The sequence below is a fragment of the Salvia splendens genome, chromosome 18 (genome assembly GCF_004379255.2).
Source record: "Salvia splendens isolate huo1 chromosome 18, SspV2, whole genome shotgun sequence".
Lineage (NCBI taxonomy): Eukaryota > Viridiplantae > Streptophyta > Magnoliopsida > Lamiales > Lamiaceae > Salvia > Salvia splendens.
This window is the reverse complement of record NC_056049.1, coordinates 3,081,918-3,101,126: the sequence shown is the minus strand read 5'-3', so window position 1 is coordinate 3,101,126 and position 19,209 is coordinate 3,081,918. Positions and strand designations below refer to the sequence as shown.

The following is a 19,209-nucleotide window of genomic DNA, read 5'->3' as shown; positions in this document are numbered from 1 at the left end:
GTCAAAACGTGAATTCAAAGGTGCAGATACATTCAAACAAGTGTAAATCACAACTTGGAGCAACATAAAGAGCTTAGCCTAAGCACATGGTGATAATACAATTAAAACCGTAGGAAGCTTGCTCTTGTTGAGTGGAATGGAGATATGGAGGCGGATCGTCGGAAGGTTGGTCAGATTTTCTTCCTCCTCTCCTTCCTCCTCTCTTTCTCCCCCTCCTTCTCACTTTCCCCTCTGCCAAAAACCGTCACTTCAGCTCCCTTTTTTTACTTTTCTTTTCTCTGCCAAACCACCACCCTCCGAAAAAACGTCCCCTCCTTTAATCCTCCTGCCACCTTTAACTGCAATATGGCAGTTATAATGGATCCACCCGGCCGGTGGATTATTGGGCAAAAAATTCACCCGGCCGGGTGACCAATTTTGAGGACTTGCTAGAATTTTCGTGTTCTAAACATCATACCCGGTCGGGTATTTTATTAGGCTTAAAATACACCTGGCCGGGTGGCCAATTTTGAGAGCTTTCTGGACAGCTTTTTCACAATCCAAGATTCATTCTTTGTTCCACCATTTATTCCTCTTCCTACACCATAAAACATACTTTTGCAAGCATCAAACTATATAAATCATGTGAAGTTAGGGGAATAAAAATGTACAATTTGATTCACATCAATAGTATTGTTGCACGCATAGTATTGAACCATTGAATTTTGAACCATTGAACAACCTACGTGACGATATGTCAAGAGATTGTTGCACGCATAGCAGTCCAACTTGGATACATCTTTGCACTTCCATAGATTCTTTGTTTAGAATCGATGCATCCACAATATCCCTAGAGTTTCCTTCCCTCCATAATTTTAATGCCTGGATTATAGTATAGGGACAAAAAGAAAGAATGTGTTTTGTATGAAAACTTGATTAGGCCAAATAGAATATGAAGGAGTATGTTTTGTAGCTGACATATCCTAAGAGATTAAGGGAATGATAGAATCCTGTATTCTTCTTGCCCCTTATTGGACTTGACTGAGAAGAAGCAGTCTACTGCATATTCTGGGGCCATATATCCTCCATATCATGAAACAACATGGATTATTAGCTAGGACAATTGAAGAGTAGGGATGAACAAGTTTGTTTGCTTACTAGATCTGCCCCGAACATTCTTGCTAGCCCAACGTCTGAGATTTTTGGATTCATTTTACTATCTACGAGAATATTGCTTGCTTTTAGATCATTCCCTGTGAATAATTCTCAATCTTGAATCGCGATGGAGGTATAAAAGTCCGCGAGCAATGCAATGCCTACTATTATGTCATAGCGCGTCCGAAGATGAACAAGTCCAAACACTTGTTGGGCAGTACTCATAAACCAGCATTCTCTCATCCTGATGAATGCAGCATCCCACAAGCCTAACCAGATTCCTATGTTGCAGTTTAGCAATCAAAATCACTTCATTCTTGAAATCTTGTAGGCCTTGTCCGGAGTCTCGACATATTCTCTTAACCAGATTCCTATGGAGACTTTTGCATTCCAAAATGAGATATTCCATCTAGAAGTTATATAGGTCAATCCCCAAATCTCCAATGATGTACGACTTACTTTCTTTTTTTCAATAATTAATCAATCCTTCTATAGTTCAAAACTTGAACCGAAACATTTACAAATTAAGCTGCACTTGCACTACATCATCACGTGCAGGTTAAATTGACTATCATCGACCATCAAGCATGGTAACGGTAACTTGGTTGATGGTGCATGATTCGTCGTCGTTTCTAGGCGACGATGAGTCCGTTTCGTTGGGGCGCCTTCCCAGGCAGTATCCCGGATGCTTAGGCTGTTGCATCGACACAAAATCGCTGCTCAACATTAGTACAACATTGGACATGTTGGGTCGGTCTTCTGCGTGCTCCTGCACGCATAACAACCCCACTTGTATGCATCTCATCGCTTCACCCACCACATATTCCTCTCCAGCCGCCGCGTCCACCACCTCCAGCGCCCTTCCTTCCCTGTACAACTTCCACGCCTGTACAATTCCATGCATTCATTATATAAATATATGTATGTATTGTATTGTTAACATCACTGGATGAATTATCTTACATAGGCAAGAAGGTTGAGCTGGTTGTTTGTTTGATAGAATCCTCTGTTCTTCGTCCCGCTCACTATCTCCAAAACCAGAACTCCGAAGCTGAAAACATCGGATTTTATGGAGAAGAGGCCGTCCATTGCGTATTCTGGCGACATGTAGCCGCTACAAACATTCTCATATTAGTAACTGTCGTCATCTAATGATATGCAGCAGAAATAACAGACATGAACAGATAAAGATTCATAACAGATATTGCATGCTGGTGAGAATCTTACTATGTTCCGACAACTCTTTTGGTGTTGGCTTCGGTCTGATCTCCCCCGAAGATTCTTGCCATCCCAAAATCCGATATCTTGGGGTCCATGCCTTTGTCAAGAAGAATATTGCTCGCCTTGAGATCCCGGTGGATGATTCTGAATCTCGAATCTTGGTGTAGATAGAGGAGGCCTCGCGCGATCCCACATATGATCATGAAGCGCGTTTGCCAGTCCAGCATCGAGCTTCTGTTTTTCTCTGCCAGAAACAACACTCATCAGTTCATACCAAAAAAATTGCATCATCCATTTATGTAGGAGAAGAGAACTGTTTCTTACTGAAGAGAATAGAATCAAGGCTCTTATTCTCCAAGTATTCATACACCAACATCTTCTCCTCCATCTCAACGCAGCATCCGAGCAGACGAACAAGATTCCTGTGCTGAAGTCTGGCTATCAGCTTGACCTCATTCTTGAACTCTTCTACTCCTTGGACCGAAGTTTTCGATAGCCGCTTCACAGCTATTTCCTGACCTTCAGCTAGGACACCCTAAAGCATACATATGTTCAATATTGGCCTCATTAATATTGATGATACTTATATAAAAGATAATTCACCTTGTAAACAATGCCAAAACCACCTTGACCTAGCTTATTCTCATCACAAAATTTATTGGTGGCAACTACTAAAGTTGTGATGTCAAACAGAGGCAGCTCGAGTTCATCGACTGCTGCTTCACCGGACTGGTCTCGTTTGCTTGGAATTGTTGGTGAATTCGTGAGATAGTCTTGGCTTCTCTCCCTCGAACCTGTTTTGGAATTGGAACATCAAGTTTACTACATATGTACATGTAACTGCATCATTAGACACAAATTTCCTTAGTAGTACCTCTTGGCTCTAGTATATTCACGGCCTCTGGTTTCCGTTTCTTCCATACGAGGAAAATGGTGAATCCGACGAGCAATGCAGCGCTTCCCACGACGATTCCAGTGATCATAATGGTTTGTCTAGTCTTGTTAGAATCGTCTCCAGCTGCTGAAGCTGCTGGTGCTACTAGAAATAACAAATTAACATGTCAGCCACTTAACTAGTGTGTGTTAATTAAGATTTTTTAAAAAAAGTCCTCTTAGTAGTTTAAAAAGTAGCCAAGTCGATTTGGTGTTATGCACCATTAATTAAATTTGAAATGAGAAATGCTCTTGTCAAAGTTTCAACTCATACATCGCAGTCCTCAAACGCTACATATTACCTAACCCTACCTGCACAAATTTAAAACTTAGTATATATTACTCTTTATTTATTTTGGGTTGGTAGTAATTATATACTCCTTATTTGCCTAATTGAAGATAGAGAAGCATTTAACGTGGTTGTAATTAGAAGAAGAATTGCGTGATTAAAGCAGCCTAAGTCCATAAGGTCGGCGGGTTAGGCATTGGAGGTTCGGAACTTATAAAAAACAAGAAACCATTTTAATAGGCCTTTCACCAACCGAATTTTTATAGGTTAATTCCGTCCATAAAAAACACTCCCAGTATTAACAGTGAAAGCAAACCTGGTAAAATATGAAGAAAAAATTATTAAAATTTTTTATTAGATAATGAGACTCGAGACATTATAGAGAAAAACTTACTATAAATAGTATTCCTATTTTTGTCGTAGATGGGAATAATTGAAAATGGGAGTATTTGACAAAGTGCATCTTTTTAATTATATTTCAATCTATATTTGTAACTAGTAACATAGACTAATATAAATATTAATAATATTTGAGAAGCGGATGTATTACGCATACATGTGGGAAATCATTTTTCCTACAATTTTTGGTAGATAATAATGTGAATTTGACTTATATTTCATCTTTTTTTTTAAAGATGAATGTTAGTGGTAGTACATCATACTCTATTGGTAGGCAGTAGGTGATTAACATATAGTATGAACTACCCATATGGTTGCAGTAATATAAAAGTGGTATGAACATTAGCAAATTAATTTTCCCAATTGACTTTTATAACACTAAAAGAATAGATTCTGTATTGTTGTTAAATACAAAAACTAAATAAAACAAGACAATGCATCATAGAAGGTAGCGGATGATGACGTCATGTGCATGACATGTTCAGACATGTGAATACAAAGGAGTTATTCCTCCGTTGTTACTCAGTAGGAGTAATATTTAATCACCAAATTCTAGAGATAACACACTACTTTGAAAATGGAATTGGACCCCAACACAACCTTTTTCTTGTGAGACAAACTAATTTTTACGTGCATTTGACTTTGTATCCTACACATCTTTGTTTGAAATTAGGAACCAAAATTTTAAAAATTCCAAATATTACCACAGAATATTATTGTATTCATGTAATGTTTAATAGTGGATGAATTAAAAAAGGGATCAGTCCACAACATTCATTATCGCCTAAATAATCCTGACAAACACATAATCCTGTATTAAACGAAGAATAATTCGCTCTTAAGTACTACTTGGGCCACCAACCATTAACCTACTACTACTAAGATTACGACCTTCATAAATTACTACTACTTCAAATAATTACGGCCACCAATAATAGAAACCCCGCATCAAAAGCAGTAAATAAACGATCAAATGTGAACGAACGTACCTAATTCCGCCGCCGGCACCCGGTAATAAAAATCCTGGCCTCCGCCCTCCGCCGCCGCGTATTGCCTCATATCATACAAATCCCCCGCCCAAATCACACATCCACTTCCGTCGCTAATATTCGAGCTCGAATAGCCCCGGCACGAGCAGTTCCGCTGGCACATCTCCCGGCACTGATCCAACCCCATCCCCGCGTCCACAAACGCTCCCCCACTCTCCGGCAACTTCACTCCGCTCATCGCCAAAAAACCGTCGCTATCGCACTCCAATTCCGTCTCCCTCACGCAACCGTCCGAACCATCTCGAAGGTTCCACGCCTGCGGATTCTTGGGACGGAACGCTTTCATACACTTGCACACCGGCGAAGCGTTCGCGTCGCAGATTCCGTAGACCCCACACTCCCTGTAGTCGTCGCACTGATCCTTCGGCGCGTACCAGAAAAGATTCCAGATTCCGCTAGACGGAATCCAGATGAATCTCTGCAAAAAACCGCTGTGTTTCACCAGCAACCTCGAATGCATTGATTCGTTTAACTGAGTGAAAGAGTATGATACTTCTTCTCGATTCCTGACGAACAGGAACGACAGAAGCGGGCTGCTGGGCCGCATTTCTGGGACCCCACTGAATCGCAGCCCATTCCACGGCCCGCTTCTGTAGTACATTTTTCCCCTGTTCGTCAGGTGAATCTCTGGGTAACCGGAGATGTCCAGCTTGAAACTGAAGTCTCCCGTCGAGGGATCATCCGCGGATTTCCACGACGTTATGTAACGATTCAGCCCCGTTTTCGAGTCCCACCCGAGTTTCATCCCTGGCAACAGCGTATCCGTTGGATGGTCAAAGCTTTGCCAGAGATAACTCTCTGGGTCTTCGTCGTCTGCTGCGTGGACGACGAAGTTTCCATTATCCAACAATACTGCGATTGTTGTTGTTGTTGTTGTTCCGGTGATACCAGTGTGGTTAGCTGACCATACTGGTATTCCGGAATGATCTGATAAAATCAGCCCAGTGCCGTCTGGGCTGATTTTTAAGACTCCAGAGGAGTTCGTGAGGGGCGAGTCGCGGTTGGCGACCCAGACGACGACTCGTTCGGGGATGTTTTTGTACCAGATTCCGACGTACCAGGTGTTTAAGGCGCCGGGGAAGAAGCCGAGCTCGAATTGCTGGGCGGCGGAGACTAAGGTGTGGTTTTGTGTGAGGGGATTTGTGGGGGTGATGAGATCGGTTGAGGCGGTGAGGAGAGGGAGGAGAGTGAATGTGATGAGGAAGCGCCGGAGGTGGTAGGGGCGCTCCGCCGCGTTTCTCATTTTTGAGAGAGTTGGAGCATTTCTGGTGTTGGTGATTCAGGGGTGATGAATGAATGGATTTTTTGGGTTTAATGTGGACAGGTGGAATTCTGTGTGTTAAAGCAGGGTGGAAAATGAAGGACCACGTTTATTTTGTCCTACCTTGACAAAGATTAAAATCTACTGTTATTAATTTTTTTTATTAGATAGATTATATGTTAATTTTATCATTAGCAGCTCATTAATTCGTTGGACTAGCCCTGCAATCAGATCAGTTTGAATTAAGATTAGAATTTTTTAGTTTGATAAAATTCTGACCCAATTAACTGTATCTAATTAATCTGTAATGCGAATAGAATTAATCTGAAACTTAATGAATTGGTCGGGTACCTGCACCGGTTCCCCAATATCCGGCTGGTATCAGGTCAAAATGGGAACCCATTGCCCGCTAGTTGGAGACCAGTCGTGTGAAGTACTCCCTTCGTCTCACTTTAAGAGTTTCAGTTTACCATTTATTTGTGTTCCACTTTAGAAGTCTAGGTTAAAATATTTCATAAATGGTAATAGGTCCTACATTCCGTTAACTTTTTTTCCACTCACATTTTATCATAAAACTAATATATAAAAGTAAAACTTACATTCCACTATTTTTTTTCATTAACTTTTCTTTATATTTCTTAAAACTCGTGTCGAACTCAAATGTGACTCCAAAAGTAATATAGATGAAAGTAAAACTCGTGTCGAACTCAAATGAGAATCCTAAAGGGGACGGAAGGAGTAAAACTTAGAGTTACATTATATACCAAACATTAATTTGAGAAATTCAAAATTTCATATTTATTTGATAGTATGGTTAGCGTAATCAACTTTGTCGCAAATCTAAGTTGTATAGCTCTTGCTTTGTTTTCTACCTAATTATGTTGGTCATAACGATTTAGACAATTTGCTGGATTTGACATTGGTAGCTTCATTTCCACCACAAAAGTATTTAAAAACAAGTCATGGTAACCATTTACAAATATTTTAGTAGAGTTCCAAATGGTTGAGCGAATAATCATATTGACTATTCGTATATTACTATTATATAGGAAATGGGAAGAACAACCCATTTATTAAATAATTAATCCAACCATTCTGTTTGTATATTCATACAATGACTAGGTCCAAAATTTAATTTATTACCACAATTTTCGGTCATAGTTTAGACTTTAGACCATCATTCTCACAAAAAGCAAATTTGAAAAATTGATCTTCCTAACAAATGATTATTCCTTCATCAGATGCAATAAACTATATACAACATTTCATATTAACATAAAAAAAAAAGAATCAAAGAATTATCTTCCAAGAATAGCAGTGATAGTAACATTGTTTGAGGATGCAGCATCTTGATTTACATTCCACATATCCTCATCTAGATTATGCCTCATTGATGTAAAAGTAGGCTGTCTCGGCAAAGGCAGCGCCACGTTCTCGCCCTCCAGCATCAGCAGAACAGCCGGCATGTTTGGCCTGTTCGCAGCAACGTCTTGCACGCACAGCATCCCGACGTGAATGCATCTCAGCACTTGTTCTTGCAAGCTTGACTCCCGGATTGAAGAATCCAGCAGCTCGATCGCTCTCCCTTTGTCCCAAAGATCCCACGCCTTAAACCAAAAAAAAAACACAGTTAGATCCATCATCATTGCAGAAAAATATACGAGGCTGTCATCGTAACTTACAAATGCAACCATATTTGAGAAGTCCGTTGAACGGAAGCTAGCGTTTCTTTGGCCCGTTATGATCTCCAAGAGAAGTACGCCAAAGCTATAAACATCCGACTTGAGAGAAAACAAGCCTTCCATAGCATACTCAGGTGCCATGTAGCCACTGTCAAACAAACATTTTTTTATCTTTCTGCTACAATAGGAAAAAAGGTGTCTACCATAGATGTTATAACGATGACTTACTATGTGCCAACGACAATGTTCGTGTTCGCTTCGTTTTGGTTCCCACCAAATATTCTGGCCATGCCAAAATCCGAGATCTTTGGGTTCATCTCTTCATCCAGCAAGATGTTGCTGACTTTTAAGTCCCTGTGTATTATCCTCAGCCTTGAATCGCGGTGCAGATACAGAAGCCCTCGTGCAATCCCCGTGATGATGCTGAATCGTTTACTCCAGTCTAGCTGGGGCTTCTTATCAGGATCTGTATCCAAACCAAACAATTGACGTTAAGTTTAGCAGGATTAAAATTAAGGTCAGCAACGAACAATCTACACACGCGACTAACCAAACAGATACGAATCGAGGCTTTTGTTGGGCATATACTCATAAAGCAGAATGTTTTCTTCTCCTTGAATGCAGCAGCCCAATAGCCTAACAAGATTCCTATGCTGTAGCTTAGCAATCAGCATAACTTCATTCTTGAACTCCTGTAGCCCCTGACCAGATTTTCGCGAGAGCCTCTTCACTGCTATCTCCTGCCCGTCCGGTAGTATACCCTGAGGACATCAAAAATCAAGTTCAATACATCAAACGTTGCAATTCCACTTCAACTAGATCACTTGAGACAGTTTGTACCTTGTATACATGACCGAATCCTCCTTGTCCGAGCTTATTATCGTCAGAGAAGTTGTCGGTAGCTGCTACCAAGGAGTTGAAACTGTACAGTGCCAGTTCAGTTCCATTTCCTTGCTGTCCCTCCACTCCAAGATCACTTGGACCAGAGTAATCTATGGAGCATTCTCTGCTCGGGCCAACTTTGGGCACTTCGTTCGTTTCTGAAACCACTGAAATAAATCGAAATCTCTGATCCATGAGGCAGTTATACTTATACACACATTAGCAGTTAACTACAGAAATGTAGCAAAGGCTTACCACCACGTTTTCTTCGTCTCTGCATGAAAAGCCAACCCGCGATAAATAAAAGGAACGACCCAACAACAGCGGCTGTGATAATGATTGCTCTATAAGCACGCTTCGTTTCACCTACGAAAACAGACCACAAATGCACAGTTTAGTAGTGCTCAGCAGATCCATTAAGTAATACATTATACACATCCTAAACATAGAGTGACAGAGCAAACATACAATGCAGATATGCTAAACAAACAGGCCCCCTCACAAGAATCATTAATAGGCAACGAATATATACGCACCCAATTCTGAGGCAGCGAGGCGAACGAACAAAGTGTTCCCGCCCTCCACGAACCGTTCAACATCAACCAAGTCTCCGGTCCATATCATACAGTTGATCCCACTAACAAAAGCATATCCAATGCAAGAACAGTTGTGTAGGCAACGCCTTTGGCACTCCTTCGCACTTTCTAACCCGACATAATCCACAAAGTCGGGCAGCTTAACGCCCTCAACCTCCCCAAATCCATCGTTCCCAACGCCCTCAACCACCCCACACTGCAAACGTGCCCTCCTTTTACACCACTGCTCACCATCATCTATCACGAACCCCTCCATACAACGGCACCTCATCCTATCCGTCCGATCACACACTCCAAATGGCCCACACCGGTTATATCTATCGCAGTCGTCGACAGGGTGAGCCTGCACAACGCGCCACTCACCATTGCTCCACGTCTCCTGCCTCTCAACCCCCTCCCAATCAATCTGAAATTTCACAAATGAGGAATCAGAAGGGGTGTAGGTGAAGAACAGCTTCCCATTCCCCTGATTCGTGAGGCGAAAACCAGAGAGGTAGATCGTCCTGACATCGGTAACGCCGATGAATGAGATTCCATTCCAATGGCCGCTTCTCCATCGTCGATTCTCTCCTTCCCAAATCACAATCTGCGGAGATCCACGAGGATCTAATCCTAATGTATAATTCCCCGGTGAAGGATCAATTGCGGATTTCCACGAGCGGAAAATTTTCAGCTCTGCGCCGGCGGCGTCCATGTGAACTTCCATGTCCGGCAAATATGTATCAGTGGGAGTATGGAAACTCTGCCAGAGCATTCTCTTCGAGTTTGGGCTTGGGAAAATTGCTAGATTTCCGGTATCCAACAGAACCACCGTCGAATTAGGCGATGAAGATGAGACACTGGTCGACCAAAAAATCTCGCCGTCGCCGCTTTTGATCTGCAAATTGCCGTCGTCTCCCATGGCTAAAACGCTGTCGTTTCCTGATAACGGTTTGTCTCTGTTTGCAACCCACACCACTGGTTGAACTGAGATTCCGTAGTGCCAAACCCCCACGTAGCGGAATCGGGAGCCGTTAGGGCTGAAAAATCCTAATTCGAATCTCTCTCCAGCGGAGATTATGGTTCCGCCGCCGTCTACAACTGATACACCCTTCGGAATACTATTGCCGGCGGAGATGAACACGGAATAGACATGGCATGTTACTAACGATAACCAAAAGAAACATCTTAAATGGCGAGAGCCCATTTCAAAAGGTGAGATTTTGGGAAGTTGAGAGGCTGTTTTGGAGGAAGAAGGTGGTTTTTGAAGATGGTTTTAATGTGAGGTTTTGTTTGATTGAAGATTCTTCGTTAGCCCAAATCCGAAAACTGCGCCGCCCCAACAAAAAGCAGTTCCTTGACATTGGCTCATTTGAATTTTACACAACGTGTTCAAAATGAATCGTCACATTTGTGAATATTTTAAGGAATAAAATGCTGCTGAATTGGGTAGTTCTTCTCCTACTCTGACAGTGATGGCAGTTACTGAAAAGGAATAGTCAAAGATGGGTTAGCCAACTCGTTGACCAAATTTCACACATGATCATTTTAGAAAAGGTAGACAGAGATCTACGGCGCAGATCTTTATTTTAATAAATAAAGGATGTTGCCACAGATTTGGATATGAATATGATACTCCCTTCCCTTCATTTCAGTTTCGTTAAAATAGTTTTTTTTTTGGTCTACCTCATAAAAATATTATATTTTTATTTATGAAAAAATTTTATTTGGATATTAGTGGTCGATAGTCGATACACATATTATCACTTGATATGTTAAGTCGAAATATTCTCATTTTCTATACTTCAATTATAAATTTATAATTGATTGGATTACCGCATAGTAATATGTGTGTGTATCAACAAATTTTTTATCTTTTATCCTGGTTGGATTGCAGTAAATAGGTTAGCCTGTATATTCAAGGTGTTTTTCATTCAAATCAATTGTAAACGCTAAATTGGTATCATATTTATGTAAAGATAAAAATATAGTGCATTTCAATAAATGTAATAATAGATGTTGTATGAATATAAGTCTAACGTCTAAATTATACATAGAGTCTCATTATATGCAAATCTACTACTTATTGCCGAACCAAAGAACCATACCAAATTAAGGCTTTTAGATCTAGTTTTTTTATGAATGAGATGCACAAATTTATAAATTATTTTCGCCTTCATCACGAGCCTATTTTAATTCATCCAAAGGCAAATAAGTCATACTAACATATTACTAAATTTAACTTCATTCCAGAATATATTACTTCATTCCAATATGATTATTACTTATTCCAGTACGTAAATGTGGTTTCGCCGTCGCGTACCGTTCTTTCTCTCTACAATGTCTATCACCACCGCCACAACGCTGATATGGTGTAAATAACGCACTGATATGGTGTAATAAATTATTTGAAGGAAGTATGTGTGGAAGCATTTGAAATACTATTGGAATGAAGTAAAAACCTTATCCAAGAAGTAATAACGTTTATGGATGAAGTAATAAATTCACTTGAATAAATTGCATTTTTTAAAGTGAATAAAGTAAAAACTCATGTCAATAAATTCGAATGAAGTATATGTTAAATCATTTCAAAACCTACTAGAAACAAATAAAAACGTGTTACAGTTTCAAGGTATTACATACGGAACGAAGTAATAAACCTAATACAATGAAGTAAAATGAGCTTGTAATGAAGATCGAAAAAAATTTACATAGCAGCACATCTCATCAAAAAACTAGATCTAATGGCACTAATTTGATCTCTAGTTCGATTTTTAAAATTGGTTCGATATTGATCACAACGCATTATACATATATGTATGTTTAAGTGGAAGCCTATTTAATAATAAAAGTTGTGAATAGAGCTACAACATTTTTCCAAAAAATTTTACCCTGACTGTTCATATGATTTGTTTTATATTTTTAGATTCTGTTTGTTTTAGACTTTCATGAAAATTATTGCTATTTTATGTATTTTATAAAGATAGTTTCCGAATTTTTAAATTTTTTAATATTCATATCATTATTACAAATAACTTGGTCATAAATCACAATTGACCTATTATTTATTGATAATTCATTATTTGTTATAGTTATAACAACCGCTTGCTTTACGAGAATAGATACGCGCACACTGCTTAATGATAACAGAGGATTAGGAAATGAGTTTTTTTCCACCTATATTATAGTGGATTAGGAGATAAGGTTTTTGACTATTTTTGTGGCCGGATTTATATTGTGATTTTGGGATATGAGGCATTGAGGTTTTTATTGTAAGGCTTAATGGGTGACTTTTACAAACCATTTTAATTGGTCAATTGATCAAAATTATTAATTCTATTTGATTAAAAGTTACTCAACTTCCGACATGAAAAAGTAAATGAAAAGGGGTGTATTGATAATGGAGTGCTATTTACTTCTTTTATTTTGGAAGAGTAAGAGGAGTTTAACCTTAAATCTTGCTATCTTGGCTCTAAAACACTAACTTGTAATGTTACTCGTACATATCGGCCGGTTTATTTAATGTTTTAGTTTCGTCAATGGAGAAATAAACATAAATAATCACTAAATAAACACATAGGATTAGTAATTTTCGGATACAATTTATAATAATAGATAGAAATATAATATAAACCTAAAATGAACCCTAATTCTATTCACATTAGGAATTGAGCTGAGCCTATATATAAACTGTATGAACGCCTAAATTTTACGGGATTGGGTTGGTTCGATGTGGCCGTGGAATGGTTGGCTTCATATAAGAATCTATCCAACACATTGCTTAGAGCATCCGCAATGGGGCGGACGATAGGCCGTTCGATGCCTCGGGCGCGCCATCGTCCGCCCACTGTGGGTACGCGGACGATACTCGGACGATAGGGCATCGTCCGCCCCATTGTCCGCCCATTGTGGGCGACGCAGACGATGCAACGCGTTTTTGTGTTTTTTTTTTTAATTTTTATCTATTTAAACCTCGTTTGTCATTATATTTTTCATAAGAACATTTCTCTCATCACTCACATTCCGTACGAATATTTCGATAATCTCTCACAAACAAAAATGAACCACGACGACGACTGGAGTACCTCGGATGGTGTTAGTCGGACCTTGATGCGAGCCTTATTCGATGCCGTCAATGACGCAATGACGGATTGCTTAGTCGAAATGCAGCGCAAGGAGAATGTGGAACGGGCATTTGGTGTGCTCCAATCACGGTGGGCAATAGTGAAAGGGCCGGCGTGTCTCTGGTCAAGGAAGTCATCGCCGATTTCATGTATGCGTGCATAATCTTGCACAACATGATAGTCGAACACGAAAGTGGAAGCGTCACCGATTGGGCCGATGATGAAGGTGGATCTAGCTCCAGCACGGCGACCGCACCCCACGCTCGAGGATTACCGACGGGCTTCAATGAGGTTCTGTCTAGACAGACCTCAATGCGCAACCAACAAGACCATGGTCAGCTCATGAACGACATGGTTGAAGAAGTTTGGGTTCGTAACCGCCGTCGTTGAGAATGTGTATTTTTTTTAATTCGTATCGTAATATATTAATTTTAAATGAAATGAAGGTTTTTTTCTAATTTTTGTAGTTATTTAAATATTCAAATAAAGAAAATGCTTAGGGCGACCTTTATGGCGGCTTATAGGGCGCCCCACTGCAGGTGAAAGGGTAGGAGGATAAAATGCTGACGTGGCGGTTCATAGGGCGGGCTTTAAGACATCCTTTAGGGCGCCCCATTGCTAATGCTCTTAAGAAGCTTGTAAAATTTCTAACAGTACTCTCTTCGTTTTATGTTAATAGAGACATTTCTTTTTGCCACGGAGTTTAAGAATAATGCGTTAAATGGATGATGAATAAAGTAAGAGACATGAATAGAGAATAAAATAAAATAGAAAATTATTTTTTATTAAAAATATAAATGACTCAATTAGCTTAGAACATCCCCAAATAGAAAAATGATTCTATTAATGAAACGGAGGGAGTACGAATTCGTTGCATCTAAGGGTGTCCACTATAGGGGGCGGACAGCCCCCTCCCACCGCCGCCCCCCTTCTCGAACCGCCGCGCCGCCACGTTAGCCGCGGCTACTGCAATAGACAGCCGCGGCTATTGCCCCACTCCTTCTCTCTCTGCCACCCTCAGCCGCGTCCTCGCCCCGCACGCGGCGATTCCGCGTCCGCCGTCCCTCCCCTCACCCGCCGCGTCCACCCCCGCGGCGGACACCCTTCCCACTATAAGCCGCCCCGCTTCCGCCCCGCCATCGCCCCGCTCGCGGCTATAGCCGCATCCACGTTATAGTGGACGCTCTAATCTCCTTACTCATTGGCATGGAAGGTAGGCGAAGTGTTATTTGTATTTTTTTTTATTTAAAAATCTATATCTTCTTAACAAGCAGTCTATTAGGCAAGGAAAATGTACTACTACTAATATTCAACAACAAAATTAAGAGCACTTGACTTCTTTAACATAGATTTCCGACTAAACGTATTTGTAACAGCTCACAAGTGTTCATACTTCATATATATGTATTCGGGCGTGTATTTTGTAAAGTTTACTTTATGATTATTGGAGTGCTTGAATGATTTAATCAGTAAGTCTTACTAAGAAAAGAACTATAGAAGTTTTAGATTTCATAAATAAGAGAAACTCGACTAATTAACAATATGAACACGGTCGTGTTCTTGAAATGATGCTACACTTACCAAACCAGACCATCACTTATGTTAAACCATTATCCAAAATTGATCATCTACATCTTATTTCAGTTGCTTCATAAGTAAATCTCAACTAATCATATCGGCTATCGCCATCAAGTGTGTATACACAAGAGATCAACAGTTCAAGCATCAATGTTTTGCAAGAGAATATGCTGCTTTTTTTACTATTTATATAAAACAAATATATTTGGTTTCTCAATATTTTCTTGAATCGTTGATGCATTAAGTTACTTCCAATAGAATATATGGGTGTTTGATATTCCTTCCATCCCAAATTAATAGAGACGTTGTTACATTTTGATACTGAATTTAAGAATGTGGTATTAAGTGTGTTAATGAAATAATAATAAAATAGATAAATAAAAAATAATTAAAATGAAGTTTATGTCTAATTAAAGAATGTACTATAAACTTAACGGTGCAATTGTAATACCTGTCGAATATCGACAAAAAACTATTTAGCGTGGTGTTTAATTAATAGTAGTCTCGATCCTTTGAAACTAAGATAAAATGTGAGTAAACTAACTTAGGACTTCGGATCTCATCTTGCATATGCAATTAATTAGGGCCTTGCATAAGCCTAATGCTTGATTAAGCATATTTATACAAATCCTTTCTTTTTTGTTATCTGCAAACCAAAACACCAAAAGCAATGGAAATAGACAAAACGTGCTTTTTCTTCCTTTGTCTTACTTAGGTTGCAGCTTGAGCTTAACTAATCTTAACATTCTTGCTTCTTGTAAGCGTCTGTGACGATAAAGTTAAAACAATGATTTCAACATGTAGTGAGAAATTGTTCAAATGGTGACAGCGAATTAAGACAAAAAACTGCCCCGTGTATTCTGTTATTAGATGAGGCCTTCTACGAAATTTCTTATTTATTCATCATCTTCTTCTAATCTTCTTCCCCTTATTCTTAAAATCATAATCATACCAATTTGTAATACTGTATAAAATATTAGTAGTAATTTTCAATTTATTGCCTGACACTAAAATTTCTACTTTTCCAGGTTATTGCCGTTGATTTGTTTGTAATCAAACTTTTATCCCAAGTTTGTGGGCTCAAATCGCTCGACTTTGATAAGTTTTATGTATTGGGTTGGCTTATAGCTCAATTAAATAAAAAAAACGACGTAAAAGCGTGACTGGGATCGATGATATGTAAAATGAGTTGGATAAGTTCACATTAATTATCAAAGAAAATTCACCTCATTTAATTATCATATAAGCGGCAGTTTCAACGCTAGCTATAAGCCTATAACTTCTCTACAAAACTATAATTAATTTTTACTTCCTCAATTTTTTATAAAAAACATTTAAAATTGCACAGATTTTAATGCACAATTTGTTAAAGTAAGAAAGAGGATGAGAAAAATTGGTAAAACAAGAAAGAGAAAAAAAAAGTGGTAAAGCAAGAGAAAGGGAGAGAAAAATTAATGTTAATGGATTATGAGGTCCACTTTATTAGACGTATAAATGGTAAATAAATTGATATATGAGGGTGTACAGATTTCCTAAAATAGAAAGTTTAAAAGCTGTTATTTTTAGGGAACAAACTAAAATGGAAATAGTTGTTATTTTTAAAATACGGAGGGAGTATACTTTTTAACTTTGGATTCTTCGTTAATCACTCCATCCTACTCTAAATGGATTTTTTTTTCACAGGAGATTTTATGTAATGTTGTTTTGTAAGTGAAGTGGAAATATGACAAAATGAAAATTAGAAAAATTAAAGAAAGTGGCTTTTCTTTTAAGAAATGTGTCATTTAACGGGAACATCCCAAAAAGAAAAATATGTCACTTAAAACGGGACGAAATGTAGTACTCCCTCCGTCCCAAAAAAGTTGAGTCGTATTCTTTTTTAGTCCGTCCCAACAAAGTTGAGTCATTTCTTTTTTTAACAAAAGACAAAACATCTACTCACTCTTACTTTATTCCATCATTTACTTTACTATTTCTTATCTTTCCTACTTTTTTTTCTTCTATTTATTTAATATAAATTTTTAATCTCCATGCCCTAAAGTTTTGTATTAACTTTCTTGGGATAAATGGAGTATCAAATAGTATATTGAAGTTAAACTAAAAGTTAAATCAAAATTAAGTTGTAAACTAAAATTAATTAATTATTAGTATTATATTATTATTATTATTATTATTATTATTATTATTATTTGAGGGATTGCATAGTCTGACAGGCAAATACAGGTGTCGCCCGAAAATTCCTAAATCGGAATTCAATATTATATGATTATATAAGTAAGTTAGTTTAATACGTTTGGAACAATGATTTGATATTTGATGAAAAGAAAATAAAGATTAGAATATACACCAAATTAAGAAACCGTTTTGGAAGAGAGAAGGAAATGCCTAGCCTATGCACGATGATGCCTAATCGCCTCTTCGTTTCCCTGAAACTTCAACGAAACAGTTGCTTTCTCTATTATGAGAGAGAAATAGAGAGACGATCCATCTCCCCTACAATAATGGTAGCATTAAAGTTTAAACAGAATCCAATCTGAACAGTGCTTTCGAAGTCGGCGCTGATGAGTCCGCGAATTGTTGATGTTAGTAAATGCAGGAAAATACAGATCACTACACAGAGAATTTTACGTGGTTCGATTTACTGAGGTAAATCTACGTCCACGGGGAGAAATGGGGGCAGGTTTGTATTGCTTGATCTGGAATTACAGCTTACAACACAGACTTGCTATATGGTATTTTTCTCTAGAGAGCTTCTAACCCCTTTCTATCAGATCTAAGTTCTATTTATACATTGAACTAAGATCGTGGCTTACATCATCACTCTAGGTCGTGGAGGTCGTGTAGGTCATGGCCTAAGATCGTGGCCTGAGTTGACGCCACGTGGTAGTGGGTGTGTTGGAAGTTGTGGAAATCCTGCATGGGTCCACTAACTCCTTGTTCGGTCGAAAACTGAGACCGAACTGCTTTGGTTGCCGATCTGAGAGTAGAGCTTGATGCCGACCTGAGAGCAGAGCTTGGTTGGCTTTTACCGAGCTGTAGGCTGAGGCCGAACTCTTTGGTAATGCCGAACTCGCAGAGCTTGATTGGTCGGCTTTTACCGAGCTGTAGGCTGAGGCCGAACTCTTTGGTAATGCCGAACTCATACTCTTCCTTAGGCTTTGGGCTGATGGGCCGTCATTGCTGTCGGGCTTGTTTAGTACGCACCCCATCAGGCGCCATTCTTCAAATCGCGAAGTTTCCTTCTCCACACATTTTTACCACGTCTGTCTATATAAATCAAACCCATCAATCAACCTCTCTCATTAATCATTACATACAATCGCAATTATAAAATGGATAAGAAGAGAGAAGGCAACAATTATAATGGCGTCGGCGTGGTGTTCGAGGATCATTTTCCGGCGATGGTGGAGAAGCTGGGGGCGGAGGGGTTCATCGATGAGCTGTGCAAAGGGTTTGAGCTGCTCATGGATTCCCACAACCAGATGATCACATTCACCAGCTTGAAGAACAATGCTGCGGCGTTGGGATTTGAAGATGATGATGATGATGAGCTGCTGCGCTCTATGTTGGAGGAAGGAGATTTGGACGGCGACGGCTGTCTCAATCAGATGGAATTTTGTGTTTTGATGCTGAGATTGAGCCCCAATCTCATGGATCATGCTACGGATATCTTGTTTCATGACTTCGATTAGCTTACCTCACATTTTGTGTTTGGATCTTTGTAGTTTATTTTTTAATACGATTAACATTTTGATGCGTATTTTTAAAAAATTTACTGTATTTACTTTTTTTCATTATTGATACGAGGAGGGGTCCATAAGACTTATATACTAGTTTCAGTTTACATTAATTTTAGTTTCAATTGCCTATACTAGTTTCAGTTTACATTAATTTTAGTTTCAATTGCCAACACCCTCCCTCCTTCCCTCAAAGTCCCTCCCATAAAGTCAGACTCATTTACATTAATTTTTTTCATTCGCCTCTTCTTCCCTTTTTCTTAAAATCTACACCAAATCAAAATAAATATCGCTGCGACATTAATGATGGCTATTAATTTTTTGTTTATTTCTTTTCATTTCTGT

General features: G+C 39.0%; 2 protein-coding genes across 2 annotated transcripts; one reads left to right on the top strand and one right to left on the bottom strand.

The window, feature by feature from the left end:
- Positions 1 to 1,583: 1,583 nt before the first annotated feature.
- On the bottom strand, positions 1,584 to 10,779 carry LOC121777885. Its single transcript, XM_042175225.1, has 14 exons — positions 9,387 to 10,779; positions 9,106 to 9,216; positions 8,809 to 9,017; positions 8,519 to 8,729; positions 8,197 to 8,434; positions 7,969 to 8,116; positions 7,588 to 7,893; positions 4,966 to 6,304; positions 3,230 to 3,394; positions 2,959 to 3,149; positions 2,680 to 2,890; positions 2,362 to 2,599; positions 2,098 to 2,248; positions 1,584 to 2,020 (listed from the first exon to the last, which is right to left on the bottom strand). Exons 1-14 carry the CDS (start codon positions 10,630 to 10,632, stop codon positions 1,706 to 1,708), a joined length of 5,079 nt encoding a protein of 1,692 aa, XP_042031159.1. The 5' UTR covers positions 10,633 to 10,779; the 3' UTR covers positions 1,584 to 1,705.
- Positions 10,780 to 18,451: 7,672 nt separating this feature from the next.
- Positions 18,452 to 18,932, top strand: LOC121777166 (calcium-binding protein PBP1-like). The gene has a single exon (XM_042174322.1). The coding sequence runs from the start codon at positions 18,460 to 18,462 to the stop codon at positions 18,817 to 18,819; it is 360 nt and encodes a 119-aa protein (XP_042030256.1). The 5' UTR covers positions 18,452 to 18,459; the 3' UTR covers positions 18,820 to 18,932.
- The last annotated feature ends 277 nt before the right edge of the window (positions 18,933 to 19,209 follow it).